Genomic DNA, 21185 nt, shown 5'->3' on the forward strand with positions numbered 1-21185 from the left:
GTATCGACGGCCGCTGTAATAAATAAAAAAATCATATTATATACGCGGCCAGCAGATCCACCGAGCGGCTACACCGCCTTAAATTATGGACTGTGTCTCCAAAGGTGGTTCATTCCCGGCGACATCAAAATATTACCTACGGAAATACGATAAAACTTCCCTTTCGTTGGAGGTCTCTCTCCCTCGTGTCTCTCTCTCTCTCTCTCTCTCTCTCTATCTCTCTCTCTCTCTATCTCTATCTCTATCTCTATCTCTATCTCTATCTCTTTCTCTATCTCTATCTCTATCTCTATCTCTATCTCTATCTCTATCTCTATCTCTATCTCTATCTCTATCTCTATCTCTATCTCTATCTCTATCTCTATCTCTATCTCTATCTCTATCTCCCTCTCTCTCTGTTGCCGCTCCTTGCTTCGTGTCGTGAGTACTCCTCCTCTGCCGTGCTGTTTGGTGTTTCCACTTTCCCCATTTTTCGTTTCCCATGCGTTCGTTTTCAACTTGTGGACTTTTCCCGTATTTTTGTCCTTCCTGTCTGGAGAAGAGAGAGAGAGAGAGAGAGAGAGAGGAGAGAGAGAGAGAGAGAAAGGAGAGAGAGAGAGAGAGAGAGAGAGAGAGAGAGAGAGAGAGAGAGAGAGAGAGAGAGAGAGAGAGAGAGAGAGAGAGAGAGAGAGAGAGAGAGAGAGAGAGAGAGAGAGAGAGAGAGAGAGAGAGAGAGAGAGAGAGAGAGAGAGAGAGAGAGAGAGAGAGAGAGAGAGAGAGAGAGAGAGAGAGAGAGAGAGAGAGAGAGAGAGAGAGAGAGAGAGAGAGAGAGAGAGAGAGAGAGAGAGAGAGAGAGAGAGAGAGAGAGAGAGAGAGAGAGAGAGAGAGAGAGAGAGAGAGAGAGAGAGAGAGAGAGAGAGAGAGAGAGAGAGAGAGAGAGAGAGAGAGAGAGAGAGAGAGAGAGAGAGAGAGAGAGAGAGAGAGAGAGAGAGAGAGAGAGAGAGAGAGAGAGAGAGAGAGAGAGAGAGAGAGAGAGAGAGAGAGAGAGAGAGAGAGAGAGAGAGAGAGAGAGAGAGAGAGAGAGAGAGAGAGAGAGAGAGAGAGAGAGAGAGAGAGAGAGAGAGAGAGAGAGAGAGAGAGAGAGAGAGAGAGAGAGAGAGAGAGAGAGAGAGAGAGAGAGAGACAGAGAGAGAGAGAGAGAGAGAGAGAGAGAGAGAGAGAGAGAGAGAGAGAGAGAGAGAGAGAGAGAGAGAGAGAGAGAGAGAGAGAGAGAGAGAGAGAGAGAGAGAGAGAGAGAGAGAGAGAGAGAGAGAGAGAGAGAGAGAGAGAGAGAGAGAGAGAGAGAGAGAGACCCACGGTCTCGTGTCGAGAAAATCGTAGGCCGAAGGCCTGTCATGGCCGCCGGGGGAGGTTTTTCTCGTTCACTGCGACCTTGTTCTTTGTTAATTCTCAACTTTAATCGTTGATTTCTTGGTGTTTGTGAAAACGCCTTATTTCTCTCGATAAAGTTTATTTACTTGTTTTCTTGAGTTGGAATGTCGGGTGAACGTTTCCGTGTCGAGATGTTCGAGTCACGAACTCGTAAACACGCTGTTTTTTGCTTCCCTCCCGGTGAGGTGGAACTTAACGATGTGCTTTCCGCCATCGGTAACATCGTCGGTTTACATAATATTCGTGCTGCTTCTCGAATGAATAAGAAGTTTGTGGTGTTTGTGTTGGAGGAACACATGGTCGCCACGGTGGTTGAGCGTGGCCTGTTCATCGAACCGAACACTTACCTGTGTTCGCTTTACAGGCCCCAACAGTTAAAGTTAACATTCATAATATTCCACCATTTATAAGGAACCAGGACTTGTGTAACTAGTTAAACAAGTTCGGTAAGGTTGTGTCGAGGATCTCAATGGTGCCGATGCGTCATGTTAGTGTTAAATTTAAACACATCATGTCCTTTAAAAGAGTGGTTTATATGATAATATGGAAGAGGCAAAGCCGAGAAGCAAACGTAGAATTCTTCTTACATTCGCTTCTGACTTTACCTATAACTTGGTCACAACTGTATACTTGCCAACTTTACCGTGGTAAATGTAAGCGCCGCACAGCTGATGATTTTGACAGATCTGAGGTCAGTCAGGTGCATAGCAGACGATGCTGCAATTTCCGGTTACTTCGGCCTGGATTCGGGATCAGCGATCAAATAATGTAAATCACGATTAAAAAATATTTTTTGATGATGCGGGAGCTATTTTTATTAAAATCAGTGGAGGAAATATACACCATGTCTGATATTTGGGTCTTTCATGTCTCCGACGATGCCTTTACCTCCCGGGACGCATCATTCCCCATGACAAAAACCGGAAGCAAAAGGGTCATAGCCGACGACATGGATTCCAAATTGCCAGGGTATTGTGTTGTTGTTTCCTATTCTCTCTTGTGCACACATTGAGTATGACGCTCACTACTACCTGAAAATGGAAAAACACTGAATGTTGTCCTCAGTGTAAACATCGACGGGTTTGAATATAAAATGTTTGCCTCCTCAGAGGTTATGACGTGGTTTGGGTGTGGAACTTACGGGCATGTGAAGAATGTTTGTCCCAATGCGGTTACACCGCAAGAAAGTGAAGGTGCAGTGAGGAACGATTCTTCCTCACCACAAACTAATGGGGAGAAGGTGAATCAGGAGCCTAGCCCCACCCCCCCACCCCACCGGCTGAGGTGTACCACGAATCGGACTCGTCCACCCCGACCGGCGTTGGAGAGAGGGGGTGTAATAGTGACGTAAATAATCCACCCCCACCAAACGAGGAAGTGAAAGTGGTTGCTTCCTCTCCTTTACCATCCACTGTACAGGACAGTGTGGACGATATGGAGGTATCTGTTACGGACACCAGGAAAAAAGGACAAAAACGGTCAAATATTGATGCCTTTAATGCTAAGGAGCAGAATAAGGTCCAGATCGTGTCTGCCTCGGTGGACCTCCAAGGTACGTCTGACATTGGAAACCCCTTGGTGGTACCAGAGTCGTGTGCGGATGTGGAAACTTCGCTTGCTCCACTGGCCGACTCTGAGCGGGACACGGACAACAGTGAGGTATCTCAGGATGTTTTAAGTGTTTGTCCTGTTCGCCAAACTTGTTCAGACGAGTTAACAGCTATGTCTGACAGTAATGGAGAAATAGATAAAGGGGAAAATTCCTTTGAGTTAAATGTCAACCCCTCACTCAGAGATGATGATGTCAGGGTAGTAGAGGGGAAGGACATGGATAAGGCAAATTCAGAGGGGTCCATAAACAGAGCACAACTTTCTGTTGAGCCAAAAGTAAATGTTCCACAAGTAATAGGAGAGGTTATAGATGAAGCACTTGATTCAGATGAAACCTCTTCTACCCCACATTTTAGTGCTTTAAGCTCTCAAGAGGATGAAGGGGGAAACGACACAACCTCAGTGTCTCAAGAAAATGTGATTAAATTCCTGGATGAAACATTCAGGAAAAGAAACCTAAAAATCAAAGATTACTTCCCGAATTTACACGATTTCATGAAAACTTCAAGGAGTATGATTCGTGATCCTTATCAGGTTAACATGTCACATCCTCAATTCCCAAGGTCAAGGAAATGTGTTACTCGGGCTGGTAAAGAGCTTCAAGATTAACTGACAGAATGGAGATGAAAGTAGCATCCCTGAACATCAATGGAGGGTGCAGTTGTGTGTGTCGCCTCCAGGTATTTCAGCTCTTCCAAAATGAAAAAAATTGATGTGCTAATGCTCCAGGAGACACATGCAAATCAGTCTTGTGAGGATGAGTGGTGTAACATCTTTAAAGGTTGTCTTTTTTTTCTCGAGTGCGCTTGTTGAGGCCAAGGCTGGTGTGGCAATAGTGTTGCATCCTCGACTCCAGCCTTCAGAGATAACTTGTAAGGAAATTTGCAAAGGTTACTTACTGTCTGTACAATTAGTCAGTAGTAACCTGAAGATTTGCATGACAAATGTTTACTGTCCTAGTGCTAAATCTGACAGAGGTGCCTTTCTGTACAAGTTGGCAGAGTTTGTAAGCACCATTGACTTAACCATGTTGTTGTGTCTGGGGGGATGACTACAACTGCACCCTCAACTTGATCCGAACACTTGTGAGCCTCATCCACCCATTGCAAGGCCTTTGGCACAGCGAGTCAAAAAGTTTAAACTGGTGGATGTGTGGCGGGTACAAAACCCTAATATCCGTCAGTATACATGGGTTTGTGCATCAATAAATGTTTTGACGATGGCTCGCCTCGACAGATTTTATGTTAATCATGAAATGGTAAACATTGTTAAGAACTCGTATATAAGGCCGTCTGGTTTTTCCGATCATTACATGATTGTTATGGTGTGTGGCTTTCCTCATCATGTCTGTGGAAGTGCATATTGGGTTTTTATTTGAAACTTTTACAAAGTGCATATTTTATAGAAGCTTTTAAAATGGTATGGGAAATTGCGAGTCACAAAAGGGTTCATATTTGAACTTAAGACAATGGTGGGACTGCACAAAGTCCCAAATCAAATGTTTTTGCCAACAATACTGCTCTTACAGCACATACAACGCTTTTGGTGTGATATCTGCTTTAAAAAAACAATATACTTATCTGTGAGCATTTGTAATGTATTATACAATCAATAAGTGAGTTCAAGTACACATTGTTCACTAACCTGACTTAGGCTTTCAATTTCCTCTTCAATGCAGCAACAGCAGCACTTGTTTCTTCCCCTCAGGCCCAGTTGAAAAATGAAAGTATATGATACTTCAAAGCAATTGATGGTCGTTCCCTGTGTTCCCCGTCATGGCTAGGTTAGAATGATTGTATAATACATTACAAATGCTGATTTTCGAACCTATATGCCATACGTACATGTACATTATTGCTCATATCTCAGAAACTACTGGAGTGCCCATCACAAAATTTATGTGGAAGCTTCTTGACATCATAAGGTACCTCTGGGATGAATTTGAGGAAATTTGAAGGATACATTTTTTGGGGATTCACGATTGAAGTTTATATTTTGTGATAACTTTTTTGTGGTTGGAGGTAGGAAAATGTTGCCCAGACAAATTCATAGGGCATGAAAATACCTTTAAAATGACACCAAAACCAGCTCTCTAGCTGTTATACTTTTAGAGATATGGCCATTTGAATTCGCGACGTCGTGCTAATTAGTCCAAAGTTCGTTAGTCTGTATCTCACTAATTAAGAGGCTGTTAGCAAAAATATTTGAGTTCTTGCCGTTTTTCATGGGTCCCAATTGGTTCCCAAAGTTTTACAAAAATCTGAGAGATGACGGCAGATTCTTTGATGATTTGACATGGAATGACCCCTTTAAAACCTAGGGAAAACCCGATTGCTGAAGGTTAATAATAGCCTTTGTTACCCTTTCCCCTTTCAGTGAGGCATCCGTCAGGGCTGTGCGCTCTCAGGCATGCTCTACAATCTATCCGTTGAACCTTTATTAGTTTTACTTCGGAACTCCGTGTTCGGCGTCTCTCTTTCACAAAACTCCAAAGTCGTTGTTTCCGCTTATGCTGATGATATTTGTGTTGCTATTGCAAATCAAAAAGATGTTTCTGAGGTCTCTCGTTGCCTTACCCAGTTTGAGCTTGCTTCCACTGCAAGGGTAAATTGGAAAAAAAAGTGGAGCTTTTTGGGTGGGCCCCAGATCGCCTTCCTCGTCCCTGCCTGTTTTACCAGGAGGAATACAGTGGAGTAGTGAGGGGTTTAAATATTTAGGCTTATTTCTAGGGATTGAAGCGGATGAACAAAAAAATTGGTAGAACTACCTGGAAAAAATTAAATTGAAACTGGCAAGGTGGAGAAGATTGTACCAACTTCTCTCGCTTAAGACAGGGGTGTCAATCATAAACAACCTGGTGGTTCCATTTATTTGGCATAGAGTTATCCTACTTGAACCTCCAAGATACTTGGTCACAGGCATTCAGAGGGTTCTGACTGATTTTTTTTGCTGGGGTGGCCACCATTGGCTGGGCCCAGACGTGGTCTGCAGACCCCAAAATGCGGGTGGTCAAAATCTGATGCATATCCCAAGTGGGATAATGGCATTCCGGATTTCCACGATTAAGCGCCTACTGTACAGTGAGTACTTGGCGACCTCTCACAAACACCTGTTTGCAGAAAGTGGAAGGTCTGAAATATGACCGTGAACTTTTCCTCATCGACCTGCAACACGTTGACATGTCTCAGCTACCCAGTTTTCATCAGAGCCTTTTGAATGCTTGGCAAGTCCTCGGATTGCAACGTTTAGAGGTATCATACGATGCCCAAAAGTTTGTACATGAGCCATGAGTTCGGAATCCTTTATTCTCTAGAATTTCAACCTCCAGGTCGTTTATGCATTGTTTCACCAGTGTTGGAATAAACAGAGTGTGAGACCTGTTGCAGCCATCCTTGAATGCCTGGCTTCCTGTGAGCTCACTTTCATCAAAAACTGGTGTTCGTTCTACTCGTATTGTGGAAAATGTCTTGAAAGCAGTAATTCAAACCTTTCATAGACTAAACATCGGGTGGACTGGGGTGGATGAAGTGGTAGACTCACGTCTCTATTTACCTGAACTTCAAATTTCCTCAAAAAAACAAGAGGGTGTGTTCTCCTCAAACTTAGAGGAAATTGGTGTGTTTCACGTCATGGGGAAAACGGCTATCTACAACATATGTCTGGAAGCATGTACACCTGTATACCTGGTTTTACAAAACTGTTGAAAAATCGGTGGAATGAGACCTTACCTGCTGGAGCTTTTTTAACTCCAGTGTGGAACAAAATGTATAGTTCTCCAACTCTTGGGCGAACTTGAGACCTGAATTGGAGACTTGCACATCAATCCCTGGTAACACAGACATTACTCCATAAGTTTAATTCTTCTGTTCTAATTTCTTGTCCTTTTTCTGATTTGATTGAAAATGTTTCCCACGTTTTCATTGAATGTAAGAGATTGGTACCCCTCTTTCTCTTCCTAAAACAGCTTTTCTGGAAATTTAATTTTGTTTTTTCCTTTCCCGTCTTTATTTATGGAATCGGGTGGAATTATAAAAGTAAACCAGTCCTCTCGTTTTTGTCTTTTCTGTTGGGCATTGCTAAACTAGCAATTTATATAACCAGGAAAACAAAATTGAAGGGGAAAAATGCAAATGTGCTTTTGTGCTTTTAAGGTATGGTTTCTGCACGAGTAAAAATAGAGCAGGCTTATCTTTCGAGCCTGGATATTGTGGGTTATCAGTGGTACACCGATGAGGTTTTGAGTTTCTTTTCATGAGGAATCTGTTTGTAAAAGTGTAAAGTACTTTCACTTACTTTTTGCATATATGTATTATTCTGTGGTGGTTTTGACATGAACAGACACCCTTGTTTGTATTGCTTTTGTTGAATTTATTTTTGCTGTAAAATAGTTTGGATTTGTTTTTATGGAGTGTGCTTTTTGCTGGTGTGTTTTGATACTTTTATAATAAAAGCATACAAAAGTTTCTCTCTCTCCCCCCATCCTCGCACCCCTCTCTCCTGCGGTATAGCAACATTTGGTGAGGCCTAGCTCTCTCTCCACCTCCCTTCATAGCTTCCCTTCCCTCCTGTCTCTCTCCTCTCTTCCTCTCTCTCCCTCCCCTCTCAACCACCCTCCTTAATACCCCCCCCCCCTCAGCGAAGGAACAGGTTGTATTTGCTCGTGCATAATATATAGATGACTTTAAGTTGTCCCCATACTTTTCCAGTCCCCAATGACAAAACAACCATTTGTAATTACATTGGTTTCACTTCATAAACTGTGTATGCATTCAAATGGATGGAAAGCTGGAGATAATATAATTATTTGAAATTCCAAAATATAACTATTGTCTTCTTTTTTCAGATTGTGGATGCCGTGGTGTCTTTAAAAGTGAAGTCATTTATGCTGTTGAGACGAAGCTGCAAATTGCATCATCTGTCTGTTGTTGTTTACAATTTATTCAGTTTTATTCCTTGCCATAGTTCATTTGAAATTTCTTACTATGGCAGCGAGGAGAAAGATATACTGTGATAAAACAGTCCATCGTCATGCCAGAAAAAGAGACAGAGATCATGACATCTCTTTTTGCAGGCCCCAGAACCATTGTCACAACCCTCCTGTGAACAACCTTTCAGAGATAGTGATGCAGTGCAGAGTCATAGAAAATTTTTTTTACTGAACATGAGATTCAAGGCCAAGGCATTTATGATCCTCATGTAGCATTTGAAGGTGATTTTAGTCACTCTGAAGAGTAAATGTTAAGTGTTTGTGAATAGCAAGGTTAAGAAGACTCATCTGAGTCTGATCAAGAACAACTAACTATCAGGGATAAGCTGAGAGAATGGGCCTTTAACAGTGGACCACCACAGTGCCATTCAGTTTATTCGGCGTTCTCGGGCCCCACTTTCCTTGTTTGCCAAAAGATGCCCGGACGTTACTCAACACTCCCAGAGCAATTAATGTGCAGGAACTTGCTGGTGGTAATTAAGGATTGTTGGATTTTGTTCTTTGAATGTTCTTTGTTAAAGTGTCATGCTAAATTTAAATTTATTTTACAGAAATTTTCTAAAATTTAAATGAAGTTTGTTCCTCTGGGTTCCAATCCACTTGTTGTTATTCAAATCCACGTCTGTACAGCAAATTATCGGACACCCGGCACGCAAGTTTATTCTCCTGAGAGCGAGAGAGCCGAGAATGCGAGTTGATTGTGAGATCGACAACATGGTGGCAGTGTTTCTTTCGGATCGCTTGTGTGATTTAAACCATGACTACGAGGTATACCCTTCTGCTTTCTTTTCCCCATACTGCATCACTTTGGAACTCTCTGCCAGCATCCTGTTTTCCCCTCCAATCTGAACTTGTTTAGCTGCTTTGGAATTACCACCTCCAACGATGATGGACGCCCCAGCAAACCAAGAAGCAAGGACTCATCATCGTCCTTCTCACGTGCAACAAGATCAGCCTGCATCTGATCATTTGTCCCAGGAGATATGGCCATCCTCATTTGAGGATTGGGAAGTATTAGGCAAACATGTCATGACAATAGTATTATATATATATATATATATACATTTGGAACATGTAAGAAAGTATGAATTTAATTATCGTGTTAATTAATTATCTTTTCATTTTTGCTTCATAACTTGCATGATATACGGTCTTCTCTCCTTTCAGTCTGCATACAGGAGTATGATGACCAATCCCAGGATTGTTGGAGATTTCCTTGTGGTGATCGAAGTATGTTAGGGATTATCTCTCCCCCCATACCCCAACTGGTTGTCGGTGTGGAGACCCACGTATGAGGGATAAAGCTCCCAAAAAAAAACTTTGCCAATGGACATGTTCATCTGTGATCAATGTGAGTATTCATGAATTTGAATTTCACATTTACATTTTTTCCGTATTATTGTGTTTCTCTGTTGCCCACTCTTCGGATTTTATTTGTCTCATGGGCCTGTGGTCAAGATTGCTGTAAATCGACTTGAACAAAGAAGTAACTTTCTTTGCACTGTAACGTAAGAAACACAACTTTGTTTGATACAGAGATATTTTGGAAGATTGCATCGCTGTGTTTTACGGCTACGTAGTATATTTGTTCAGCAGGTGCTAAATGTGTGCGGTTTTGTGCTATGGTCATGGTCTTGAAAGTGGGTGTATGTATGCGTGTATGACCTTTGTTCATAGTTTGTTTTTTTTTTTCGCCCTCACAGATGCATTGACCCTGCAGTTGTTTGGGAGTAATGTGTGGCACTGAAAGAAGATCAAGGACATAACAAAAATTAATTAGATGGAAATGTAGCAATGTTTCAGGACATGTTGCATCATTTTCTTCCTGATTTTGCTGCTTGTTTTACTTGTCTACTTGTTATTTTAAATTTTTGAAGAATCTTTTGTTTTTGATTTTGAATAAAAAAGTTGACAATTGTTCATTGAAGCTTGATACTGTGTGGATAAGTGTACTACTTTGGTTAGGGTAATATGACATCAGCCCAATGGGACCATCCAACGTCTCCCCAACATTGTTCTGCCGGGATGAAATTACGTCGGCCCAACATTGTTTTCTGACGTGGGCCCAACGACGCAGCTGACGTCGGCCCAACGTTGTGATGTTAGCTGGGTATCCACCTACAAGGCCTTTATCCGCAGCTTAATGGAGTAACGCTCTCTCTCTCTCCCTCTCTCTTCCCTCTGGGCTGGCTCTCCTGCCTCACATCTTGTTCAGCTTAGCACTTGAAACCAAGGCCTTCAGGATCACTGGAATCTCTCGCGATGAAGCCGAGTCGATGGTTCCATCACTTCGGAATCACAGACAGGTTGGCGGTGTTATTTTCACAGGATGAATTGCAATGGTTTTGCCCTGTTCGCTGCGGTTCTCAAGATGGGTTTCTTTCTTCCTTATATTTTCTTGTTTTGTTTTGATTCTTCTGCTGCGGGAACATTCCTTCCCCCTTCTGCCTTGTATTCCCCCCTTCGAGGCCTCACGCGGTCTCGTGCAGCAGAACTGTGTGGATTTTTTGGGTGGGGAGAGTTAAAAAAAGAAAAAGTGGTGAAGAAGACAAGAAAAAACAAGCAAACCAAGAGCGGCATGGCGGGTGTAAAGGCTGGCGGGAGGGCAAGAGAGGAAAAGGTGGGAATGAATGCAGGACGCGCGGTCTGGCTTGTGATGAGAAATTTGGCCTGCAAGACCTGTGATGATTTGAGTGATCCTTCCGATGACCACTTGTTGAAGGCACCGTCTGTTTTGAAGACACTGGGGCAGAGGAGAGCCTCACTGCTGCATGTGGATCGGAGATGGAGTGGAAGCGTTTCCTTCCGAGTATCACCAGAGCCGAACTGAAGCAACATGTGGTTTCAAGTTGTTGCAGGAATTGCTCCTGTTCGTTCGTTGGTGAAGTTTGAGAATACATCCAGAGAGAGGGAAGGGTGGTGGTGAGGTGTCATCCTTTGGCCTGTGGCTGGCGCGAGACCGCTGGAATGTCAACTCAAACAGGCCTGAATTCTTCTTTCCCCCAACCTTTCTCCTTTACCCATTCTTTTTTTTATATTTTGGCAAATATTCCTTTGTTATTTTGCAGGATTTGCAGAGAGGTAATACATAATACAGGATTTCACTTTTCTTTTTTTTTGTAATACCACTGAAAAAGCTGTTTCACATACAAATCACACACCCACATGCAGACAGAAACATCAGACAAACACGGACATTGACCTTGAAGGAAGTTGCTTCCAGTAATATACTATGTGTCAGTGGTGCTTGGTGGTGCTGCCTTTCTCTAAATAGTCAGTGGGGCATGTTTTTTTAGTGAGAAATCTCTCTTGCCAAGGAATGCCAACCCACGGGGTTTATCTGTGCTCTATCCTCTAAAAGTCTGGATGCTGATTGCCAAGCGAGGAGACTGCATGCACCATTTTCCTTACCCCCTTTAGAATGTAGGCCTTTAGGTCCTGATATCCTCTCCAAAATTCACAATTCTTGGGAACCATACATTTTGGCACTTTTTGACACCACTTTTACATGACTCTTTTTTTGGAACCTTTTACGTGAGGCTTACCTCCCCCCCCCTCCTAAAAATGTGACTCCAACAATATCTCCCCCCCCCCCCGCCTCCAAAAGTCTTCTTTTTCACACTTGGGGGAAACTTTTTTTCGATCACCCCTTCCTCCTGTGACACTTTGGGAAACACCTACCCACCTCCTAAAGTATCACGTATTTTGTGCATGAACCCTTGCCTCGAAGAGAGGAGACAATACTGACTCCAATCAAACAGTGTCAAACACATACCATGCAGTGCTCAGGTGCCATATTGGTTAGCAAGCTAAACAAGAGAGAAAAGGGAAACTTAAAACCTAACAAAGCCAAATAAATCACGTAACCTTCCATTGCAGTAATCAGAATAACGAGATAAACGTGCTAGATTGAAGAGCTACTGATGCTATTGATGCCAGGGAAGTGAATACAACCAACATAGCAGCATGCACGACATATGGCATAGCTGATCTGAAAACCCTCGACAACCAACCGCACAGGAATACTGATGTCATTTCCTCCCAGCTCGATTTAAAAATCCCAAACAGCAACAACACAAACCTCATGTTAAACCTAACATTATAACAACTGCTCGTCCAACTTCTGACCATAAAACGTAGATTGATGTATAATAGCATATGGAACCTCATCAGATCCTTCTGAAAGCACTGTGTCAGGTGCTTCACTTGCAGCTCCAGGTGCCGTTGCAATGCTGTACATGCACATCTGATCTTCAGGAAAGAAAGTGTTTTCTGCAAATAAAAAAAAGAACCATTGATTCCTCATCGGCATTTTGATTTATAACACCGACAATCATTCAAAGGTAAACGGGTAAACCTCAAACAGCTCACAGAGACTATCGTTGTCAGCCGGTTCACTAGGTTCCATGGCCAAGGTAACCCTCTGTTCTCTCGGGGCCACTTGCCCCACTTGGCCACTTATTGCCCCTTGTAAACGAGCCTTCAAATTGTGCAGTTTAGGCCTTTTCCTACTAAGACATACCGGTGTCGACTTGCACACCTGGCAGAGCATGTGCTGTGCAACTAGCAACACTGTCCATTCAATTATTTGATGCCATGGGCATTCCCTCTGTGAGTATAGCCAGTCATTCCAAATATTTTGTTTGTAAAAGTCTACAAAAGGAAACGGAAATCTGTTTCCACGATAGTGGATGGGTTACATGAAAAAGTCATGTGCCCTGTATGGTTGTAACGCTCACCAACATCACAATCGTCCGTTTGTAGAGATGAGGGAGACGTAATGTTCACCTGCAGTTCCTCGTACATGGTCTCCATTTCAATATCTGAATTTCGCATGTAAGAGTGCTCCTCCGTATGTATGTCCGTGGAGTCCAATAAGCTGTAAACTGCTGACAAACCTTCGGGAGATTGTTCAGGAACAAAATGAATTCCATGTGAATGGGCAGTTGAGCACCATTTTGACAAATAAGAGCAACCAAAGAGATTCACAACAACCTTCTTTTTGCTCACTATTGTTTTGTCGAACAGACGAAGGTGTTGTCAAACAGAACTGTTCTGCTTCAGTTGTCATCACTTCCTGGGAAGTCTCAACTCGATTTCTGCATATAAATGGTATCATCAGCCACAACAGTATTACTTTGTTAAACCGTTTAACAGCTGATCATGCTCCTTTACCACCACTATGAGTTCTGCAATAGTTCGAAGCAATTCAGAGCGATTCCACGTTCCACTCTTGTGTTTGCGAGACATGGAAGTGTATAGCTCACCGCTTTGATCGGAGAAGTGACCGTGCATCTCAGGTAAGCATTGGAAATCTATTTGTTGAAAATCTTTTCTGAACAAAGTGGTGCAACAACTTCAACGATGATAAATTAACGTGGTAATGGAGTTCTAACCTGACACCTTCTCACTGCACCCTTTTGTCTGAGGAAACTCATGATGTCTCCCAGAGAAGCTTAGCTATAATGTTATACCGTTAGCCATTCTTAGCATGTGTTTTGGTTTAATTGATGATATGAGAAGTCTGTTGGGATAAGTCGAACAGCTCAGATACACTTCCTATAGTTCTATCAACATTGCCTATTTCTCAAGAAGTGTTTTTGAGTTTGCAAGACAGGACTTGTAGTTTGTGTACAGTGTGGAAGGAGATTTATTCGGAACAAAGGAACCATTATGAAAGGAGAAATGCAAGTTTGAAATGGCGTACCTCAAACTATTCACACTACTGGCAGTTGATTCTGACAAAAAAAAAAAAAATATGAAAATAAATAAACAAACAAACAAATAAATATGTATGTAATCACAACTCCCAAATGAAACAGTCAAATAAAGTCAGAAATTAATTATTCCCATGAAGTAAGTACATACCTGCGTATAATCTTCTTAAAAGGTAAACAAAAATACCAATCATCAAGACTCCAAGAATGGGAAAGACTACAAGCGGAATGACTTCTTTCCAGTGTTGTGGAAGGTGATGTGGAAGGATTGATGTTGCGGTGTTTGAAATATTCTGGATGTCTTCTTTCACTGAAGCGGTTGCTGTTGCGATTATTCGTGTCATGTTTAAAGTGGAATTTTCTTGGGATTCATTCAACAAACCTGTAGAAATAAGATATCTGGAATATGAGGAAACAAAGAACTTTGTTGTGGTTTTTTTTTTTACAGTTCCCTGACAAATGAAACTAGTGACTCATTGCACATCCTAAAACCCCCATTTCATTCTGCGGGTTCACATTTCAATCATGGATTGAGTATTTTTCCCCACACACAAGTTCCATCACATGACATTGTACAAAGCTTGCAATACAAAAAGGACAATTTAGCTTCCTTTGTTTGTTTTTTTTAACCAACAGCAAAGTGCTATGTAGATATAGTTAAAGCTAATAGGGTTTTAGTTTATATTTGCAAGAGGTAAAATTATAAATCTAATGAGGTCGTCTTAACACTGTACAGAAATGTAGTGATGCCTCGTCTAAAATATTGTGTTCAGTGTTGGTTACCACATCTGAGGAAGGACATTGAGAAGGTTCAGCGGAGAATGATCCTGGGCAAAGCTTGACTACATGACGAGGAGTGACTGGGGAAATAACTTTATACATTAGAAAGGAGGTGATTATGTGGGCATAGCTGATCGATATGTTTAAGATCATGAAGGGTGTGGATGAAATAAATGTGGAACATTTTTGGACAGAATGTACAGTGACAAGTACAAGTACAGGTGCCACAGCCTGAGGATAGAGGAAGTGACTTAGGATGGCTGTAAGGCAGATATATTTCACTCAGAGAGTAGTTCATGTACAGAGTGGTCTCCCTGGAAAGGTAGTAGCAGTAGATACAGTAGGTTTAAATTTAAGTTGGTTACCTCAAAGCATTGGGTACTCTCACCTTGACAAATATTGAAGTTCCTTCACATGGACAAATGCAGTGGTGATACTGTCACAACGACGTCATGACTACAAACCAAGAAGTGCCTGTAGCAGTGCAAAGATGTCAAGGTCAAATGCTGTCGCCAAGCAGATGAAAAGCGAAGTCGTATTCAAAGAATATTCGTGCATTTTCAATAATCATATTCGTAGAATTCCTGACTGCTTAAAACAATGGTGATGCCTCTTGGTTGTGATCAGTGGGGTGAAAGAACAATGTGTTCAGGTGTTTCCATATACAACCTGGCATCCTCACCAATCACAGTTAGAAGTCTATCGTTAACAAGTATATAAGCTGAGAAGCTTCAAAGTTACTAAGTGGATGGAACAGTGATCTGTAGAGCCCCAATAAGGACAAAACTAGTCAGTAACTTTGCTTTTCATCTGCTTGGTGACAGTGTTTGGCATTTGACCTTGACATATTTGCACCATTCCTGGTGTTGGCCGAATGGTTCGAGTGGTGAGCTTGGGATCCTTGGGTCCTAAGTTCAAATGAGGTCCTGCTCAGCAGTTGAATTAATAACAGGTGGGGTTCACTCAGTCTGTCATCCTTCTGAGGTCAACAAAATGAGTGCCAGCATGTTGGTATCCTGCATCAGAGTGGCGACCCATCCAGGATTGTGCCCAATAGCCAAGTTGACTGCTGAGACAGAACCAACGCTCTGCACAGAGTATGGTCCCAATGGATGGAATGGATAGATATTTGCACTGATCGAGGCCCCTCTGGGTTTTCAGTCAAGGTCAGAGAACTTCAATAATCGTATATCTTATCGAATAAAAAGGTAACGAAGCTGCATGTGAAAGAAGCCTTCAGACCCATTGTCTGAAGAGCTGGCTTGACTGCACCCATAATGGTTAGGAGGAAAATCCTGTGCCCGTCATGTTGATTTTCTGGTCATTTTAAGACGTCTTCTGAAGTCTCGTCTTCACAATTTGAATTATCCGAGCTCTACAACCATGATGTATTATTTATGCATCTCAGCCGGGTTATTTGTTGTAGCAGAGTACCCGCCCGAAGGCGATCTTGTTCCAAGCATGTAACACGTTCTTCTGACACATAGCTCTGTTTAGGCAAAAAAAAATAACCCAGGTTACACACATGAAGCAAAAACACACCTACAGCTTATAATTCAAAACACCTCACTGTACAGGAAAATGTGGGGACAGGAAAGGTGAAAGAATACTGCGCTGTAGAGAGTGAGGACTTGTAATAGCCTCCACCATTTGCAGTGCCGTTTTCCATTACAATGTGGAATTCTGAATTATAAGCAGTAAATATGTTTTTGCTTCATGCACGTAACCCGGGTTATTTATTCTTCCGAGACAGAGCTGTCACTTCCCTATACACCACCAAAATAAAGGTATGCATCAGAAGAACGTGTTGCATGCTTGGAACAAGATCACCCGAAGGGCGGGTACTCTGCTCATACAAATAATATATATATAGCTCATCTGAACCACTGATTCACTGAGTGATATTAAAGATCAGTACCTTCCGGGTGATGTCGAAAGCTGAAATTTTGTGTGCTGATGGACGCTGAAGCCGATACACCAGGAAAAAAAAAACTCACAGAACCATCGGAAAGCATCCGTAAATGAAAATAAATAAATGAAAAAATAAATGCAGGTGAGTGACCTGAGACAATGGGGAAGCATTGTAATTTTGCATGCCGACGGACACCAAAGCCGATACACCAGGAAAAAAAATCACAGAACGGTCGGAAAGCATCTGTAAATGAAAATATAAACAAATGAAAAAAATGAAAAATGAAACATCAAATGCAGGTGAGCGACCCGAGACAATGGGGAAGCACGATTCGTTATTGCTTTCAATGTGTAAGCATACCCCACCAGTATATATATATATATATATATATATATAAAATAGATAGATACATATATATAAAATAGATAGATACATATATATAAAATAGATAGATACATATATATAAAATAGATAGATACATATATATATATATATATATATATATATATATATATATATATATATATATATATATATATATATATATATATATATATATATATAATAGATAGATAGATAAGGTGCCGCGAGGAGGAGTGATATAAGGGCCACATCAGCTATTTTGGAGTTAATGCCATATAGCACTATTTTAACCCTTCCCCTATCATCATCATCTATCTATAATTCCAGCAATGTGTGTGTGTGTGTGTGTGTGTGTGTGTGTGTGTGTGTGTGTGTGTGTGTGTGTGTGTGTGTGTGTGTGTGTGTGTGTGTGTGTGTGTGTGTGTGTGTGTGCGTGCGTGCGTGCGTGCGTGACCACTGTTTCTCGACAACCACTGGTCCGATCCAATTGAAACTTGCCAGGTATATTGCTGGGGACCTGAGGATGTGCCTTTTCCAGGTTTGATATTAATCGAACAAGTGCTTCCCAAGTTATGGCCATTTATTTACCAACCAATGGGAAGACACATTGTTGCGTGGGCGTGGCCGATGGGGAAGGGAACCTCAGCCGCGTTCCCCATTACGGTTACACGTACGGGCTTCCGGAGAGTGATGACTTCGTGTATTCTAATAATTTCTCAATTTCTTATGCACATTTATAGATAAACACAATGACACTTTTCCAAAGAAGATATTCTAGTTTTGTATTTTTAATAAATTTTCTGAAATTTGTAGAATTTGTTTTTCAGTTGGAAGTTGTGGGTAACGATGTATAAATAAAGGTGGAAAAGTCTGATTTAATGCAGTTTAATTCCAGGTTATAGGGGAACAAAAGGTGAGAATTTTGAAAGGGGGTGTCAACTTTCCATAGGCACTGTATATACAAATATATTGTTGTGGTTGACCAAATTCGCAAACCACCATTCAGGTCCCTTAGGTGAGATATCTCGGTAAGTATATGTGTAGTTAGGCCCAAACCCGTTGTCTAGAGGGAATAAATGTCATTCATGAGGGCTGCAACTCTTCAGGATAGCCGTTTTTCTTTTACTATCTTTATTTTGGACCAGCCGCCATTATTACCACCACCAACCACGTCTCAACAGCCATCACAACAACAACCACCAACCACAACGCCACTTCACAACAACAACCACCAACCACAACGCCGCTTCACCACAACCGCCACGACCTTTACCGTCACAACTCGCCACCATCGCATCACCGTCATCTCGCGCCACTCGTGGGCACCGATGCTGGACTCGTGTAGGGCGCGCACCGAGCAGCGTGTTCAAAAGCATCGCGGACTTTCTGAAGAAAAACGGATCAAAAACGACTCACGCCCACTTTTGTTCCGTCCAATCGGTGAGCGAGGGGCGATTTGGCCCCGCCTCCAGGGCGTTGGAGGGCGGTCGCTATATGCAAATTCATGGATCAAAAAGCATTCACGCCCACTTTTCCTCGGGCCAATGGGGAGCGAGGTGAAAGGTCGGAGGCAGAGGGTCAAAGATGAAAGAGCGAAGCCACGGGGCTTATAAAAACGACTGCGTTCGTCGGAGGAGTTCAGTAGGAGGAGAGGAGGAGTTCGCAGTTGGCAGTTCGCAGTTAGCAGTTCGCAGTTGGGAGTTCACGGAGTCGGAGTGAAGAGGACGGAGCTGTGGAGAGGCGGCGGCGGTGAAGGCGGACGAGGGGGTGCTCGCGTCGGATTCAGGGAACTGCGGAGGGAGAGGCCGGCGGCGCGACCGAGGTCGTGGTGGAGACGCTCGTCGCGGGACCCGAGATTTTGTGAAATCCTCCTTTCCCCAAGCATCAGCAACCCCCTCCTGTTTCCCCCCGCGCTGAGATAGTGCGACAAAAGGGGGCCCCCTTCCCACCCCCTACCAGACACTGTCCGCGAGGCCCGCGGAGTTGAGGCACCACCGCCACTTCGCGTCTCATCATCAGACGGGTAGGCCCGACACGGTCTCGGCCCCAGGCCCGCCTACCCCCCTCATCCTGGAGGGTGGTTCTCTTTTCTTTTGCTTTGGGAATATGTGTTGTCGGCGCCGTCTGTGAAGTAAAATTGTATAAGTGTTGCCGAGTGCCCGGTAGTCGGATAGATCTGCATTGTTGCATTTGCTTTTTGTCTTCTTCTTTTACATGTGCTTTTGGTGGAATTGTATATGTGTGCTTTCCGTTCATCGCGAAATAAATGTGCTTATTGTTGAACTGTTTTCCCGCTTCGCTTCGTCATTTCTTTCATTGAATCCCCATCTTGCTTCACGTAAAGGGTTGGTCGTGGGCTAAGACGCCCAATAATTAATCGAACCATCGAGGCCGACAAATAACACCTCTCAGTTATCCCGATAGTACGGAACGGGTCGCTTAAGTGGCCCGTGTCCGAAGTCGACCTGCGGCGAGGTGTGATAGCCCGGTCTACCCTCCGTGTGGGTACTTAGGTAGGTCGAATTTGGCGAGCAACCCTATCCCACGCGGGGGCCGATTGGCACGATCGCGGTGAGACCGAAAGGTCCACCCGTGACTGGTTCCCGGCGTTAGTCCGAGAGGGTCACGACTGGATTGTCCGTCCGGTGGGCGACGTGCCGCAATTCGAGTTACGTGGCCGTTCGCACGCCGGCGGGCGCGAATCCACAACAATATATATATATATATATATATATATATATATATATATATATATATATATATATATATATATATATATATATATATATATATATATATATATATATATATATATTGTTACGAATTTCGCCCGCCCGGCGTGCGATCGGCCACGTAACTCAAATCGCGACGCGTCGCCCACCGGAACGGACAGTTCAGTCGTGACCCTCCTGGAACTACCGCCAGGAGCCAGTCACAGGTGGGGCTTTAACCTCACCACAACCCAGTCTGCATTCTACCCGCGCAAAATAGGGTGAATCGCCGAATGTCAATATATCGAAGTACCCGCGCGGGTAGCGTACCGAGGACTTGTACCACGCCGCAGGTCCACTCTGGACATGAACCGCTTAAGCGGCTCGTTCCGTGCTGAAGGGATAACCAAGCGGAGTTATCGTCGACCTCGATGGTTCAGATTGGTTACCGGTTGTTTTAAACCCACTATCAATCCCTTACGTGATGCAAGATGGAGATTCAACAAAGGAAAGGACGAAGCGAAACGGGAAACAGTTCAACAAGCAAGCACTTTTATTTCACACACGTAAGCAGGCAAATAGGAACAAAGGAAAGCACTATGACTGAATAAAGGTAATTATTTACAGCACAGTCACTTATACAGGTTTTACTTTGCAAGACTGGCGCCACAAACACACATACAAACGCCCGAAAAGAAAAGAAAAGAAGTGACTTCCCTCATGGACCGTCGAGTCCTGCTCTCCTACTACCGTCAGCGTGGTTGCGCCTGGTTCCGGCCTCCCACGCGGCCGGCAAACCCTCTCCGGCACCCCTCGTCCGGACGCGCAGGTCCACCACAGGCTGCACCTCCCGTCCGCGTCTCCACAAACAGGCCGCGCCGGGCCACGAGCGCGGGAACAAGAGAGGAGGAAGGGAGCGCTTTGGAGAGCGAGACCCAAGGAGAGAGACCAAGCCTTTTTGGAGAGAGAGCTGGTGCCTTTTCGGAGAGAGCTACAGCCAACATGAGCCACGATCAGAGAGTGAGCCCGTGTCTGTTTGCCTTTTGTAAGGCGGGGCTCCGCCCTTTGCCGCGCGAGGCTCCACCCCGTTCGCGGCTCCACCTCCCTTCGAGGCGTTTCCAGAAGACTCTCAAAGGGGGGCGTGCCCCCACTCCAACCACCTCACGCCAGGCCTCCACCAATGGGGAGGGAGCTGCCCTGCCCCCCTTCCCGTGCCAGCCTTGGCACCGCAGAGGGGTGCGCAAACCCGTGCACAAGCACAGGTTTCTTTTTTGCCGTTGTCGTTGGTTGGTTTGAGGTTGTTGGATCCAAAATAATGATAGAGAAAAGAAAAATGGCTAACTCAAAGCGTCGCAGCCCGGATGAATCACACATATTCCCCCTAAACAACAGGTGTGGACTAACTCCACATGAACTTAGCGTCATAACTGATCTAAGGACCCTTTATGGTGTATTGCGAATTTCCACAGCCGTAACAATATATATATATATATATATATATATATTTCCAGCAGTGTGTGTGTGTGTGTGTGTGTGTGTGTGTGTGTGTGTGTGTGTGTGTGTGTGTGTGTGTGTGTGTGTGTGTGTGTGTGTGTGTGTATGTGTGTGTCTATGACTGCTGTTTCTCGACAACCACTGGTCCGATTTAATTGAAACTTGCCAGGTATATTGCTGGGGCCCTGTGGATGTGCCTT

The 21185-nt window shown here is 43.6% G+C and overlaps 1 protein-coding gene and 1 long non-coding RNA gene across 2 annotated transcripts in view; one reads left to right on the forward strand and one right to left on the reverse strand.

Annotated features, from left to right (window-relative positions):
- The first annotated feature begins 1092 nt into the window (after positions 1-1092).
- LOC147031035 (uncharacterized) lies at positions 1093-9928 on the forward strand. The gene is made up of 2 exons (XR_015056638.1): positions 1093-9359; positions 9712-9928. It is a non-coding gene; the product is annotated as an uncharacterized LOC147031035 (long non-coding RNA).
- LOC147031036 (uncharacterized) overlaps positions 9924-21185 on the reverse strand; it is a 31679-nt gene continuing 20417 nt past the window's right edge. The window contains exons 6-10 of the mRNA XM_085875708.1: positions 13877-14107; positions 13716-13746; positions 13019-13107; positions 12748-12906; positions 9924-12280 (exon numbers count right to left, since the gene is read on the reverse strand). Of these exons, the coding sequence (XP_085731834.1) occupies positions 12108-12280; positions 12748-12906; positions 13019-13107; positions 13716-13746; positions 13877-14107 (683 nt within the window). The 3' untranslated portion in view covers positions 9924-12107. The remainder of the gene's footprint in view (positions 12281-12747; positions 12907-13018; positions 13108-13715; positions 13747-13876; positions 14108-21185) is intronic.

The sequence above is a fragment of the Eptatretus burgeri genome, chromosome 3 (genome assembly GCF_056783735.1).
Source record: "Eptatretus burgeri isolate ZD-2024b chromosome 3, Ebu_testis_v1, whole genome shotgun sequence".
Lineage (NCBI taxonomy): Eukaryota > Metazoa > Chordata > Myxini > Myxiniformes > Myxinidae > Eptatretus > Eptatretus burgeri.